Source organism: Vombatus ursinus, unplaced genomic scaffold, assembly GCF_900497805.2.
Source record: "Vombatus ursinus unplaced genomic scaffold, bare-nosed wombat genome assembly UNPS02014818.1, whole genome shotgun sequence".
Classification (NCBI taxonomy): Eukaryota; Metazoa; Chordata; class Mammalia; order Diprotodontia; family Vombatidae; genus Vombatus; species Vombatus ursinus.
In genome coordinates, this window is record NW_020954596.1 from 29,604,427 (window position 1) to 29,620,386 (window position 15,960).

Sequence of the window (15,960 nt, forward strand, 5' to 3'; positions counted from 1 at the left end):
TCCTATTAACTCAGGAGCGTAATGAAAAGGATGCAAATTGATATCTTGGAAATAAACAATTTTGGGGATAGCTTTATAATAAAACAAAGCTTATTTGCATAATATGCTTCAGTATAAAGCTGAGCAGTCTATGCTAAAAGTGATAACTCCAACTTTAAGTATTGTTTTAGTTCACAATTATCTATTAAATTCAAGATCTAACCAACATGTTAAATCACATTTTCAAAGAGTTGCATGGAGCGCATTATATTTTCATCCTGTAAGGAAACAAAAATACATAGATTAAATTTGAATTGTTTCAATTAAAGGTATGCTATTACCCTGATCTCCCATTCCCCACTCTAAAATACACACTCACATGCACGTGAACCCACACTCACACACACATAACAACCACCACAACTTAAGCAATAAAACAAGTGCTTGAATACTGTTTTTGTAAACTGCTAATGCCTTAATAGAAAGATACATATTTTAGATACAGATTCTATTTATGGAAGCATCTTAATTTTCTATATTTTTTGGTCTGATATGTTGTCAAGACTTTAAATCGCTATTTTTTGATGATAACTGAAATCTCCCGAAACCCAACAACATATAAACATATAATAACAGAAACAGTAGGAGCAGGAGAGGTGACTCAGCAAAAAAGCCAGGTCAGAGATAACTACAAAAGAGCAAAGCTAAAAGATGGCATTGGACTAATTGTTTTCTGAACTCTCTTGTAGATCCTAAGCTCTCTAGATCCATTTTTCTAAATAAGTGGTTTTAAAATGGCAGAGGAAGATTTTTATTGGAGAAGCTTAGTAGGGATGCAGAATCTTTGGGCAGTTTTTCATCCTAAGGATGTTCTACAGAAATTAAAGAGGCAGCATAATATAAAGAGCTTTCCTAAAAGCAAGGAAGACCTGGGTTCAAGTTCTACCTCTAACATTTCCTGGCTATCTACGACCCTCTCAGTGCTGTAGGAAACTGACATCTCAGTGGATTTCACTGAAATTGAGGAAGTGGTCATTTAGAGCTTGTTTCCCAGGAATATCCCTAGAAGCAGTTGGATGCCCGGCTGAAATGATCTTGGCTTCCATTGCTGGTAGTGGAATTTCTATGAGGAGATAATTATACTAGAAGCAGCATTAAAGATTTATATCTACCTGGTTAGTTTTTTTTTTTTTGATCATTAGTACTTTGAAATACATGTTGATAAATTGAAAGGGTTATTGGAGAAGGCTGGGAATTAAAAAGAAAATTATATTTTAAGCATCATGGAAATTTGATATGAAATGACTTAAATAGGATCATTGTAGGGTCTTGGATTTAGAACTGAAAGGGTCCTTGAGGCACATCCAGTCCAAGTCCCTCATTATACAGATGAGGAAACTGAGGCTCCAAGAGTGTGAGTGATTTTGCCATGGTCATGCAGCCAGAAAGCCTCAGAAATGAGATTGAGATCAAGGGCTTCCTAACTTTAAGTCTAGTGTTCTCCATTCTACTCCATGACCTTTTTCATTAGTACTTATAGGCTAAATAGCAAAAATGTTGAATTTTTCCCATTTAGCATTTTCAGAGCATTCTACCATAATTTGTTTGCCTATAAACACTTAGGTGTAGTAGCTACAAACAAAGATACACTTTTATAGAGAATTGATTTTCAACTCTAGTGCATGCTTTCCCATTGATGAACAATTATGAGTTTGTTTGCTTACATGGTAGGAAGGCACACCATGTTTCTCAAGCACAAATGAACTTGGAAGCTTGAATTCTTTTGTAACTGTTGTAGATAGTTAGACATAAACTCACCCTCTTCCCCCAATATATGGCACGATTGTGATGCAGAAACATCCACGTACTTAAAAAAATAGCAATGTAGGCAAAGAATGCCACATAATCAGACCTGTCAAGGCTGGTCTGCTATATCCTGATGCTAAGCAGATTGTCTACATTTTCTGTTAAATATTGCACCCATGAGGAGATCCACATGCTTATTTTTTTAAAGGCCACATGCTTTTAAAAATAAATTACTATTCATTAATATTGACTCAGAAGTTCCCTCCCTTAAAGTTTTGGAAAACACAAATGTAGATGGGCAATGGAAATTGCTGTATATGTATGCTCAAGTATTGGTGCAAAGGGAAGAAGTTATGAGTTTGGGCTTGTGTCAAAATGTTATATAAATGAATTAACAACTATTTTTGGCAGAAACCTATTTCATCCATTCTGAACACAGGTGAGCAACATCCATAATTTATAGACTTAGTGCCTTGGGACACAGAAAGGTTACTTGCCCGTGATCACATAGCCATATGTGTCAGAAGCAGGACTTAAAGAGAACTTTATCCACTACAGAATATTGTTCTTATGTTGTTCAGTTGTGTCTGACTCTTTGTGACCCCATTTGGGGTTTTCTCAGCAAAGATACTGGACTGGTTTGCCATTTTCTCTGGCTCATTTTACAGTTGAGGAAACTGAGGCAAACAGGGTTAAGTGACTTGCCCAGGTTCACACAGCTAATAAGTGTCTGAGACCATATTTGAACTCAGGAAGATGAGTCTTCCTGATTCCAGGCCCAGGTCTTGCACTACCTAGCTGTATTTTTCTTCTCTTTTTATTATTATTTGTTATTATCCTTGGGATAGCCTAGGTATCAACCCTTGGAGGCCAGGCCCTGAGTATACAGAAACATAAAGTTCAAGAGGGTTAGCTGACAGCACTGTGCCTAGTTATTAAGCTAATTGAGGGGATGTGGTATCTTACATTCTTTACTTATGATACTTACTTTTTGGCAGCTTTCAATGAATTCATCTATGGTAACTACCCCATCTTTATTTTTGTCCATTTTCTGTTCAGAAATAAGATAATTAATGTTGCAATAATAATAACACTTTAAAAAAAAAAAGATGTCCAATGAAAGAAAATGCACTGCCTCCAAAAGCAATCCATTCCACATTCTGATCTTTACCTATTTTGGTTGTAATACTACATATATTTTTAAACTATACAAATTACAGGGAAGCACTTGATAGAGGAGCTCCTAACTCTGCACACCCACTATTCTCCTTTTCTGTTCCTACCTGGAAAAATGTTTCCACATGTTGTCTGGGGGCATCCTCTTTAAGAACAGGATATGTGCATTTACCCATCATATCATATATCGCTTTCATTATATCAAGCATTTCCTGAAAAGAATAAGTAGCTTGAGTAAGACATTACTCTATGTGGATGGGAGGATATCATGATATCTCTTATTCCCTATTTTTCATTTATCATTTCATATCTTTTTTTCGTATCCCAAGACTGCATTTTGTTTAACACTGCAGACATTTTCCAATAAACACCCAAACAATACCTGTTCCCCACAAAGGACATTCTTCAAAAAGAGTTAAGCAAAAGTGCTCAAGTTATTATGACTGATTCCATATGTTACTTTCCAAGTCTGTAGTTGACCGTCTAATAGAAAAGTATTGATTTGAATTACCTGTCATTTATCTCTGAATTTTGTCACCATTAGTCTTACCTTTATTAATATAATTAACAATTACCATTATTAGCATTAACTAACATTTTTATAGTCATTGTGTATATTGTTCTTTGGGCTCTGTTTCTTCACTCTGCATCACTTTACACATATTTGTCATTTCAGAATGATAGTATCCTACTAACATCATATATACACACACATATATTATATTTCTCACAATTTATTTACCTACTCTCAAATCTTTCATACACATTTTGTTTCTAGCTTTCTGCTGTCACAAATAATGCCACCATAAACATTTTTGTACATGTTGACTTTTTTTTTTTTTTCGGTCAATCTCCTTGGGGTATAAATCCCAGTAATTGGATTTCTGGGTCAAACAAATAAATGATTCAGTAATTCTTTTTGTATGATTCAAAATTACTTCCCAGTAGAAGTGAACCAGTTTATAACTTCTACAAGAGTGCACTGCTATGTCTGCCACCCCCTAGCATTTCCAAAATTGAATTCTACCCCCCTACACACTTTTTTCTTTTGCTATCTTTTGCAACTTGATAAGTATGAGAATTCTTTTATTTTGAATTCTTACCCTTGTAGAAACCATAGCTTCTTCAAAGCATAGATCAACTGCCTCCTCTCAATTAGCATTCATTCTCCTCCTCTAAATCATTCTGTTTTTACTTTGTATGTGTTATATATTTATCTTTGCAACTATTGTTTTAGCAGGGACTATTTCATTTTTTTTTTTTATCCCAGGTAACTAGCATAGTTCCTGGCACTAAATAGATAATAAATACTTGCTGAATTGACTTCCTTTCAGATGGTAATTGACAGTTTATTTTTCTTCTTTCAAAAATATTGTTCATGTATTTTGACTACTTGTCTGGAGAATGATAGTCTTATAGATTTGTTTCAATTCCTCATACATTTTTGATATCAGAATTTACTCATACATTAAATGCAAATATTTTCCCCAGCTATATCTTTTCTCTTAATTCTAGCTGCAATGATTTTGTTTAATTGTATATCATCAAAATAGTTTATTTTGTCTTTTATAATCTCCTTATTCCTTGCCTGATTAAGAATTTCCCCCTAAACAATAGTTCTGAATGAATAAAAAAGGATTTACTAAGCATTTATTAAGTGCTTGGTGCTATAAGTGTTAGAGATACAAGTACAAATGGAAACAATCTCTTTCCTCTAGGAACTTCCATTTTAATAAGGAGAGATATACATATAGGAGAGTGGTAACCAAAGAGAAAAGTTTGATCTGAGGATTCTCTGGGATGATGTCTATGCTGGGAATGTGCTTCCTCTTCATTTCCAATGCTTAGAGTCCCTGATTTTCTCCAAACTTCTGCTCAAATACTATCTCCTACATGAGACCTTTCATGATCCTCATCCTCCAATTGACAATCCTTACCTAAAAACATTACTTTTGTATTTTAATTTGTAAATGTCATGTATCTATTTATATCTATATATCTATATCTACTCACATTATACAGTGTTATTCCAGACAAAAATCTAAGCACCTTGAAATAAGGGAGTATTTATATTTTTGTCACTGTATCCTTACCATCTGTTGCAGTACCTGGCATATAGGAGGTACCTAATAAGTTCTGGATTGATTTTGTTAATAAAAATATTCAGAGAGATAAAAATTTTCTCTAAGAATTGAGTTAACTGTATCCTATAAATTTTGGTATATTGTTTTATTATTTTCCTTCTCTTTAATGTATTTAATTATTAATTCTTTGTATATTCTTTTTGTTCTTTGACTTCTCATTACTTAGGCATCATCATTTAATTTACATCTGATTCATCTTATTTATATTTCGCTGATTGATTCTTATTTTATTATAGTATGTAAAAATGTTAATATTTCTGCCCTTCATTTTTCTATGAATTATTAATTGTAGCATATGATCAGGTTTTTTGTTTGTTTTTGGTAAAAATGCTTTATGATGTTAAAGTATAAGCATATTCCATTATATTCCCATTCAATAACCATTATGGGTATGTTAGATTTAGTTTTTCCAAAATTTCTTCTTTTGACCTGCTACTTTGATTTAGCCCTAAAATAGACATACTAAAGTCACCTACAATTATTGTTTTGTTAATTCTTTTTTTATTTTGGTTAGCTTTTCCTTGAACTACCATTATCTATGATACCTTCAAGCATAATGTAGTATTTCTTTTTGCTTCTCTTCACTGTGCCTATCAAACTTTGGAGCACTAGAGCCACAAAAAGTTAGGATAAGACATTTTTCCAGACTAAGGAAACTTAGGAAGTCTGTGACACCTGAATAGAGACCTGTCTGGATCATAAAGCCTGTGGTGCCAGCACCAGCAATGGGTCTTGGAGATGGTCACAATAGCAGCAGCAACTTTGAGAGCTTTCAGCCCATAGATTGTAAAAGGATCAGACAACTGGTCAGAAAGATGTTAGAGGGGATCCTTTGCTAGGGAGCAAAGAGTAGGGGCTCTTCATTGCTAAAGATCAGAATGTAGACCAAGAGAGCAGTTATTACACATTTCTAGGATAAGACCACCTTGAAAGTACCAAAAACTTGCAGACCCCCAGGACTAGCTCTGAAAACAGCAGCACAAAAAACAAAACAAAACAAACAAAAAAAAAAAAACCTGAAGCCTAGGCAGTGTCTCACCACCCCGTGGTGAACAAAGCCCAACTTTAACAAAGTTCAAAGTCAAGAAATAGGCTGGAAAAATGAGCAAACACACACACACACACACACACACACACACACACACACACACACACAAACCCTTGACCATAAACAGCTACTACAGAAGCAGGGAAGACTAAGATACAAAGTCAGAAGAACACAATAACTTGAAAACATCTACAAGCAAAGCCTAAAAGAAAAATGGTAATTGGACAGAAACCCAGCAAGAATTCCTAGAAGAGTTAAGGTAAGAGTGGTAGAGGAAAAACTGGTAAAAGAAATGAGAGTGATGAAAGGAAATGATGAAAACAGAATAAACAGTTTAGTAAAAGAGGCACAAAAACTACTGAAGAAAATAGCACCTTAAAAAACCAGAATTGACCTAATGGTAAAAAAGGCACAAAAATTTACCGAAGAAAAGAACTCTGGGGGCAGCCCAATGGCACAGTGGATAGAGCACCAGCCCTGAAGTCAGAAGGACCTGAGTTCAAATCCGGCCTCAGATCAAACACTTGACATGTACTAACTGTGTGAAATTAGGCAAGTCACTTGACCCTGATTGCCTAACAAAACAAAAAAAAAAAAAGAGAGAGAGAGAGAGAGAGAGAGAGAGAAGAAAAGAACTCCTTAAAAATCAGAATAGGCCAAATGGAAAAGGAGGTTAAAAAAAAAAAACCAAAACTCACTGTAGAAAACAATTCCTTAAAAATTAGAATTGGGCAAGCAGAAGCTAATGACTCCATGAGATATTAAGAAATAATAAAACAAAGCAAAAAAAAAAGGAAATATAAAAGAAAATGTAAAATATTTCATTTAAAAAAAAAACAAGCTGACCTGGAAAGTAGATTGCGGAGAGAGAATTCAAGAATTCTTGGACTACTTATCAGTCATGATAAAAAAAAAAAAAGATCCTAGACATCATATTTCCAGAAACTATATAGAAAAAAATGCCCCTTTATTTTAGACCCAGAGGGGTAAAATAGAAATTGAACGAATGCATCAATCATTTCCTGAAAGAGACCCCAAAATGAAAACTCCCAGGAGTATTATAGCCAAATTCTGAGCTCCCAAGTCAAAGAGGAAATATTGCAAGCAGAACGAAAGAAACAATTTAAATATCATGGTGCCACAGTCAGTATCACAAAAGATTTAGTTGCTTCCACCTTAAAGAAGTGGAAGGTTTGCAAGATAATATTCCAGAAGGTAACAAAAAATAATCTACTTAGCAAAACTGAGTATAATCTTTCAAGGGAGGGGATGGGGAAGGATATTTAATAAAACAGAGGACTTTCAAGCATTCCTGATGAAAAGACAAGAGCTGAATAGAAATCTGGCATTCAAACATAAGATTTGAGGGAAGCTTAAAATGAAAGAGTAATCATAAGGGACTCAGTAAAGTTAAACATTACATTTCTAGATGGGAAGATGATACATATAACTCCTAAAAGCTTTATCATTTTTAGGGAAGTTAGAGAAAGTCTACCTAGATAGAGGGTAGGGATGTAAGTCAATTATGTTGGGATGATCTCAAAAAAAAAAGAAAGAAAGAAAGAAAAGAAAGAAAGAGAAAATAAGGAAAGGGTGAGAAAAAGTGATGCACTGGGAGAAGGGTGAAGGGAGAGGTACACAAGGAAGAACTTTTACAATAGATGAGGTCATGGGGGAGGGGAGTGACAGGCATAGCTTGAACCTCACTTTCATTAGAATTGATTCAAAGAGGGAACACACACACTCAATTGGGTATAGAAATCTATCTTACCCAACAGAGAAATAGGAGGAGAAAGTGATAAGAGAAAAAGGGAGGGAAATTATAAAAGGGAGAGGGGATCAAGGGAGGCAATGGTCAGAAGCAAAATAGATTTTTGAGAAGGGGCAGGATGAAAATAGATACCCACAAATATTCATAGTAGTATTATTTGTAATAGCAAAAGCTGGAAATGAACTGTGTGCTCAGTGACTAGAGAATGAATAAGACCATGAAGTGTGACTATAATGGGCAATAAGGAACAAAGGATTTCAAGAATTCCTAGAAAAACTGAAAAACTGACATGTATTAGTACAGAGTGAAAAAAGCAAAACCATAGGACAGTGTCCACAATGACTACAATAATGTAAATGAAGATAACTCTAAAAGAAAATAGAACTCAGGTCAAATATAGTGGCTAATATTCTGTTGACTGAAGTTAAAATACACTCCTATTTTTGTTAGGAAATGGTAAAATATAGCATCAGAAAGTAACATATTCTGTCAGTCACAATTAGATGGTTTTGCTTAAACTATTTTTTTAACATTTATTTTATTTTTAAATTTATGAAATAAACCAAGCATTTCCATAACATATATTTCTTTTTTTTCCCCTTTTTTTCTCTTCCCTTACCCTTCCCCAGATGGCTACCATTAGACACAAATAGATATATGTAAAATTATTCTATACAAATTTCTTTTTATTAGTTCTTTCTCTGTATAAAGATCACAGCTTTCTTCATATGTCCTTCATAGTTAATCTGGATATTTATAGTAGTCAAAATGACTTATTTGCTCAATGATATTCTTAAAACAATATTACTATTACTATATACAATGTTCTCTTGGTTCTGCTCATTTTACTCTTCATTATTTCAAGCAAATGTTTCCATGTTTTTCTAAGATCATTGAGCTCATCATTTTTTTTTATAGCATAGTAGTATTTCATCACAATCATATACCACAACTTGTTCAGCCATATTTTTAAAGGAAGATTCTATGGAGAAATTTTATTGGGAAATAATTGTATCAAAACAAAATGTATCAGTATTAAAAATAAAATTTCTAAAAAAGAAACAAGGCAATCCATATATCATATATATGTAGAATATTTTATAATTGAAAACAATCATATGGTCAAAATTCCTTTTTTTATAAATGAACTGAGTTCTTTTGTTGATCAATAAAAATATTATAAGCCCACACACCAAATTCTTCTCAGAATATTTTCCCTAAGTAAAACTAATTCAATGCAATATTTTTGATTGCTTGGATCAGGTATAAATTCGATGACTGTAATTGAATAATTTAATTTAAAACTCTGTAGTGCTGAAAATAAAATTGGTTCTAAATAGAATATGTGAAAACAGCCATGCCTAGAAGATAATTATTACCTCTTTAGTTATATATCCATCTTTATTTATGTCATACAAATTAAATGCCCAGTTGAGTTTTTCTTGTACTGTCCCTCGAAGCAAAATGGAAAGACCCATCACAAAGTCCTAATGAGAGAGAAAATTAAACTTAATACGGTGCAGTATAATCCAGACAAATCAATCAGTCAACAAACATTTTACCCAAAGAGAGCAATAACCATGTGCCAGGCACTATGCTAGGGTCTGGGGACACAAATATAAAGAATGAAACAATTCCTACTCTTAAAAAGCTTACATTTTGAAAGGAAAACAACACCTCCATATACAAATATGTACAGAATAAATATACAGATAATAAATACAAATTAGATAAATGAAATAGATTTAAGTAAGGAGGGGACTAGCTGTTAGGTGAATCAGGAAAGGCTTCAGTTAGAAAGTGGTGCTTGAGCTGAGTCTAGAAGAGAGGAAGTCTATGAAATAGAGATGAGGAGGGGGTGCGTTCCAATCATGGGACACAGGCAGTGCAAAAGTACAGAGATGGAGTCCTGTGTAAAGAACAGAGTTGAGGCCAGTTTAACTGTATTATACAGTATGGGAGGGAGAGCAGTATACTATGAGACTGGAACCATAGGTTGGGACAAGATTGTGAAGGGCTTTAAAAGCTAAACAGAAGAGTGTATTTCATCTTAGAGCCAATCAGGCATCACTGGGGTTGTTTAAGGGGGGGAGTGACATGGCCAGATCTGTGTTTAGGGAATGTCACTTTGACAGCTGTGTGGAAGAATGATTGGAGTAGGGGAAAAGCAGAGAGACCAAAGCAGAGGCTGTTACAATAATCTAGAGGAGAAGCTGTAAGTGCCTGAATTGAAGTAGTTAGTGGCTGTGCGTATAGAGAGATGGGGTCAGTGAGAAAAAAGACATCATTAAGAAGAGAAATAGCAGTATTTGACAACTGACTAGACATGTGTCAAGGAGTCAAGGTTCATTGAGGTCATGTGCCTGAAAGACCAGGAGAATAGAAGTTTCTTCAATAGAAATAGTGAAATTTGGAAGAGAGGTCAGTTGAAGAGAAGATAATGATTTCAGTTTTAGATATGTTGACTTTGAAATGTTTTTGTGACATCTAGATTGAAATACCCAATACACAGTTGGTGATGTGGGGCTCTCAAAAGAGAGATGGATACCAGATATGCAGATCTGTGGTATCTGCATAAAGGAAAAGTAAAAATGACATAAAACTCATGATAGTCTGCTGTCAAATGCTGAAAACTAGGGCAGTAAACTCCTGGACATGACACTAGACAAGATTCACTTAGTAAAATGGATGCTATTTTCTGGGATACTGATTTTTCAGAGGATTTAGCATCTTCTGATCCCTCTGACCTTCAATAGATGATTAAATGTAAATGAGCAGCATTACTGATGAGACAAGGAATTATATAACAATGCCTAGTGTGATCTTTTATATGTATCTATGGTATCTTTTCCCATATAAGCTCTAAGCTTTAATATAGGATGCATCCAGGAGGACATGATCAATAATTATATAGGACAGGAAGGTGTATATGGATGGTGATCTGAACTACTGGAAGGTATAAGTTCAATATTGATGGGATCTCTTGAAATATAGAACAGTAAACTAAAATGGTGAGAACTGGTGGTGAAAATGGCAATGAGATTTCTATAAACCATATGCTGATTAGAAGTATTTAAGCATTATACTATGTTAAAATTCCTTTTGCAAAATCTGTAACCTTACTAAATTCTTCATTTCACATTTTTTGCATAGATAGTTCATTAGATCCCATTTATTCACTGTCTTTCGTTAGAAAGTAAACTCCTTGTGAGTAAGGATTGTTTTATTCATTGTATCTTTATTCCCAGCAATTAGAATAGAATTCTTGGAACAAGGTAGACATTTAATAAAGAATAATCTTGATTGAGTTCAAAAGGATTGCTTCAAATCAAACAAAACAATGCAAAGACTACAAAGTAGATGTTGAATCATTTTATTTGGGACCAAAAGCAATCTTCTTCAACCTCACATCCATGGGTAAAAATTATTTTTCATTTTCCTCACATACTTTTTTCTTTGTGAGTAGTTAACAAACATGAATTTATCAATGTGCTCTCTTCTTAATAATGGTTGTCACAGTGACATAAGGCCTGGAATGGTGTGGGTAGAAACTGCCATCTTAAAAAACAAAAACAAAAACAACAGTACTCTTATTGATTCAAATCCTTTATTCCAAGAAGAATGTAAGAGTGCAATAACCAGTGACTCATCTGAAGAAGCCCACCTAGAGATCCAGTGAAAACAGGTTATTAGTCACTAGAACAGAGCAAAGAATATTGAGAACCAGAAATCTAAAAAATCTAAAACATATTGTTAATTACTTAAAATTATAAGAAATAATGGAAAACTATTCAACAATCCAATAATTACTAAAATTAGTATTGCATGGATCCAAATTCTCATCCTGTCATGCAAAGACAGATTTGAAAGGAATACATAAGGAAAAATAAAACAGTAAAATTAAACATCTAGCCATAATGGTTATAATTTAAAAGGAAAAATTATAATAACTTGTATAAATAACCTGGCTCACATTCAGCTAGGGGAGGGAGTAACAGTTGTGTGCTGTGTTGCATGCTCAGGAGATGACTTAATTTGCTATAAAGAATGTTGAGTAAGACACATACAGATGCCATAAGGGACTAAGTTGGTTCCAGGCACTCGTTGGGAGAGTCATATGGAGAAAGGAGCTCCAAAGTGATGGTGGAAAAAGAAAGGCTTTGAAATAATAGAGGACATGCATAGAAAAGCCAACTCCATGGTTCTTCTGACCTTGCTTGTGATTCTGAAATGGACCTCTCCTCTGGGTGAGATTGATTGAAGTGAGATCTTATCTCACTCCCAAATGAAGAACTTGTTCATTCCTGTGTGTTCTTTGAAAAATTCTATGCTGCTTAATTTCTCTAATTTGCACTTGCTACTTTGCTTGCATAGGGTTTACTCACTATTTTCTATTTGTGATGGCCTTTTGTGTGACTAGCATTTGGTGTTATAAAGCTAGGACTAACCTTGTAAGCTTACCCTTCAGAGCAATCAGAAAAGTAGCTTTTATTTCTGAACCTGTCACATTCCTAGACCAGAGATATTTGAAGGGTAGCAGATAGATATAATTCTAGATTAATATTCCTCTTAGAGACTGGGATAGAGATTCTGCAATTTTGGCTATCCCAGACCTTCCCTGTCTCTCCCCAACCCTGCTTTGAATGCAGCCTAGCAATGCACTCATGGCCTTTGCTCTCTGAAGAAGTAGGGCAGATCCTAGGCCCTATCTATCAATGATACCTATGAGTCACATTTATCTATTTAAACAAGCTCCATATACACAGTCTTATAAGGTGGATATATAATGCTTGAACATCTGCAAGAGAGGAAGCACAGCAAAGGGGAGTTAGAAAGCACTGGATTCAAGTCCTGACATACACTAGCTGTGTGACTTTGGACAAGTCACTTGACTTTTCAATGCTCAAGGGAACTCTTTAGGCCATGAGTTACAGATAATTTATCAATCTGCATTGGGGAAGGGAAGTTTTCCACAATGCAAGTTCCCTATACTGCTGAAATTTCAGATCTGGACCAAAAAATTCCCCAAAACCAAAACGCTCGGTAGTGATATGTCTTCTTCAAGCCATGTATATTCCCAGGAGGATGGACAAGTGATCATAGATAGCCTTGCAGACAATATAGCTCTAAAACTAAGGTTAGACCCACTGACCTATGCTAACCTCAACCAAGGAAACTGACAAAAAGCCATTTTTCCCCCTCAGCAACAGAGAATGAAAAATTGTTAATGAATACTGCTATTTAAAAGGCAAAATGTCTAGTGACTCATTGTCAAAGATATAGCTTCTATTTATAGGGGCAGCTAGGTAGTATAGTGGATAGAATACTGAGCCTGGAGTAAGGAAGATTCATTTTCTTGAGTTCAAATATGGTCTCAGATACTTATTAGCTGTGTGACCTTGGGCAAGTCAACTTAACTGTTTTCTTCAGTTTCCTCATCTGTAAAATGAGCTGGGGAAGGAAAAGGCAAACCACTCCAGTATCATTGCCAAGAAAACCCAAATGGGGTCAAGAAGAGTCAAACATGACTGAAAAAGAACCGAACACCAGACTTCACCTTTCAGCCTTTTATAGTATGGATTCTCACCCTAACCTACAACTGATAATTCTCTCTTAAAGGTTATTAGCAATCTCCTTTCTCAATCCTAATTCTATTCAATGACATTTCTCTAGTTTTTGACACTGTTGATCACTCCCTCTTGCTAGCTCCCCTTGCATGACAATTCAACTTGAGAATTACCTTTGAATTTTTCTTCTCATGCTACCCTTATCTTGGTTCAAGTCTACATCACTTTGCACCAGCACTATTATAATATCCAAACCATCCAACTCATAATTACCAAAAAAGAAAAAAAAAATCATCCCAAGGCTAAGATATAACTACACCTCAAAATTTTCTGCTAAAAATCTGTTGCCTCTAGATAAAAACTCCTCAGTCTGGCATTTAAAGGTCTCTATAATCTGGCTTCCACTTGCCTTTTCTTATTGCTCATGACCCTCTGTGTTTCTGTTGCTTTAGCCTACCAACTGTTTTCTCAAATCAGCATTCTATTTCCTTTCTCCATGTTGTATAGAATGTCCCTCAGGCCTAAAACCTAATTCTTCCTTACCTCTGCCCATCCTTCAAGGCCCAATTCAAATGTGAACTGTTATTTAAAGCCTTTCTTGATGAATGCAATTTTGAGCAGTCCTTTCCTCATGTATTTTGTGTTTAATCCTCTTTAAACATGCTGTGTTTCTGTGGTTTACATCATTATAAACTCTTTGAGTGCAAAGATTTTATTTTTGTATTCTTGGTACCTTGTATAGTATCTTTCACACAGTAGGAACTTTATTTTTGCACAATACCACTGCATCTACTCAATGCACTAATGTCAAAGTTCCCCCTTTTTGACTTTTCCCAATCTCATTTTCCAAATTATCCTTTCCCAAGCACATTATGTTGTTCGTTCCAATAGGGATGGTGAGGGGTTTCTTACTTATTGTTCTATGCTTCACTAGAGGCAATGACTCCTGATTTTTTGGGGGGTGGTCCATAAGGAACTTACACAGAGCACAGATTACACCAGACTTATCCTAGATGCAGAGAAAGTTTGTGATTATGCTGATGTCATAAGAGCAATTCCTAAATTCTTGCTAATGTGGTTGCTGACTGCCCTGATCAGTCATTAGTTATGGTGGAGGCAGATTGGAAGTCTCTACCAAATCTATTGCCAATGGAAGTGAACCATGGATGATATTATGACCAAGTGGTAAGTCAGAAATTCTTTGTACTGTGGCTGTTGTAAAACACTTGGACACAGGCACAGAGGGAAAAAACTAAGTAGCATATTTTTAACTATCATTTCAAGTAAAACATGGTGGCTATGTGTGTGAAAAAGATGGTTGACTCTGCATTTGTAAATACATCAGCAAGGATGACTTTCAGGTGAACCACCTTCCAGCATAATAACAAGATCAGAAATAAATGAAAAAAGTATTTATTATGCACTAATTATGTGCCAACGACTGTGCTAGGCACTGAGAATACAAATACAGTATTAAGATATTCTTTGTTTAAGTGGTTCTCATTCTCATAAGGGGAGTGTGTGTGTGTGTGTGTGTGTGTGTGTGTGTGTGTGTATGTGTGTGTGTCTATAAGGCTGCATAGTTTGGAGATGATTAGGAAATGGTGTTTGCCTGATTCTGGGTGAGATCCAGTGAAGGCTCATATATCCGAGCCCAGGGTACAAGGGTGGGAATCTGAGTTCCACTGATTAAAGCAAAAGTCCTAGCTCACCACTTCTTCCTCTTCAAGTGCCTTCTTTTTCTGTATGCTCTGAAGTTACATTAGAACACAGATGTGGACCTCTAGCACTAACCAGTTTTCTCCCATTTTAATGACATCCGAGGTTATGCAGTCTTTTCTGCATGATGCAATCTCCATTTCAATAAACAGTTACTTAAAAATGAATTTCTACCTTATTTTGTGCTGATGTAAAAATGGGGACTCAATGTAGCCTATCTCATTTTTGCTCCTAGGTTTTCCACATGGTAATTGAAATCTGTCAAGCAGGAAGTTGTAAGCACTTGCCGAAAACTCAATTTGCTTTCAAGAGTACTTGCATTTGTGCCTTCTTAGTTTTATCTGTGAAGACACTGGTTCATTTGCTCCCTGATGCACAAAACTGCTGAAAAGCTTTTGGCATCAACTTTGCTGAACTTTGCTGAACTATGGTTTGATTCCTATATTCTTAGCCCATAGCATCTTAAATAAAAAAGTGGGAGAAAAAGGTTTTTGGTTTTTTTTTTCTTGTTGTTATTGTTGCAGAGGTGGGATTGTGTTTGTGCTCTTCCTTTTGAGGTAGTAGTTCCCTTTGTAGGGCATCCCAATATGCTTTCCAGAGGCATAAAGCAGGTGACAACTTTCCTTCTGCTTCTCTCATAGGTTACCCATTCAGAAATTCTTCCTCATTTAAGTAGAAAATCATTTACCTGAAGAGGATATGTGTGTGTGTGTGTGTGTGTGTGTGTGTGTGTGTGTGTGTGTGTGTGTG

At 35.2% G+C, this 15,960-nt stretch overlaps 1 protein-coding gene across 3 annotated transcripts in view; it reads right to left on the bottom strand.

The window, feature by feature from the left end:
- Positions 1-209: 209 nt before the first annotated feature.
- Positions 210-15,960, bottom strand: part of KCNIP4 (potassium voltage-gated channel interacting protein 4) — a 493,012-nt gene continuing 477,261 nt past the window's right edge. For all 3 annotated transcript variants that reach the window (XM_027836423.1, XM_027836422.1, XM_027836424.1), the window contains 4 exons: positions 9,304-9,411; positions 3,069-3,173; positions 2,774-2,836; positions 210-257 (listed from right to left, as the gene is read on the bottom strand). In XM_027836423.1, the coding sequence (XP_027692224.1) occupies positions 210-257; positions 2,774-2,836; positions 3,069-3,173; positions 9,304-9,411 (324 nt within the window). The remainder of the gene's footprint in view (positions 258-2,773; positions 2,837-3,068; positions 3,174-9,303; positions 9,412-15,960) is intronic.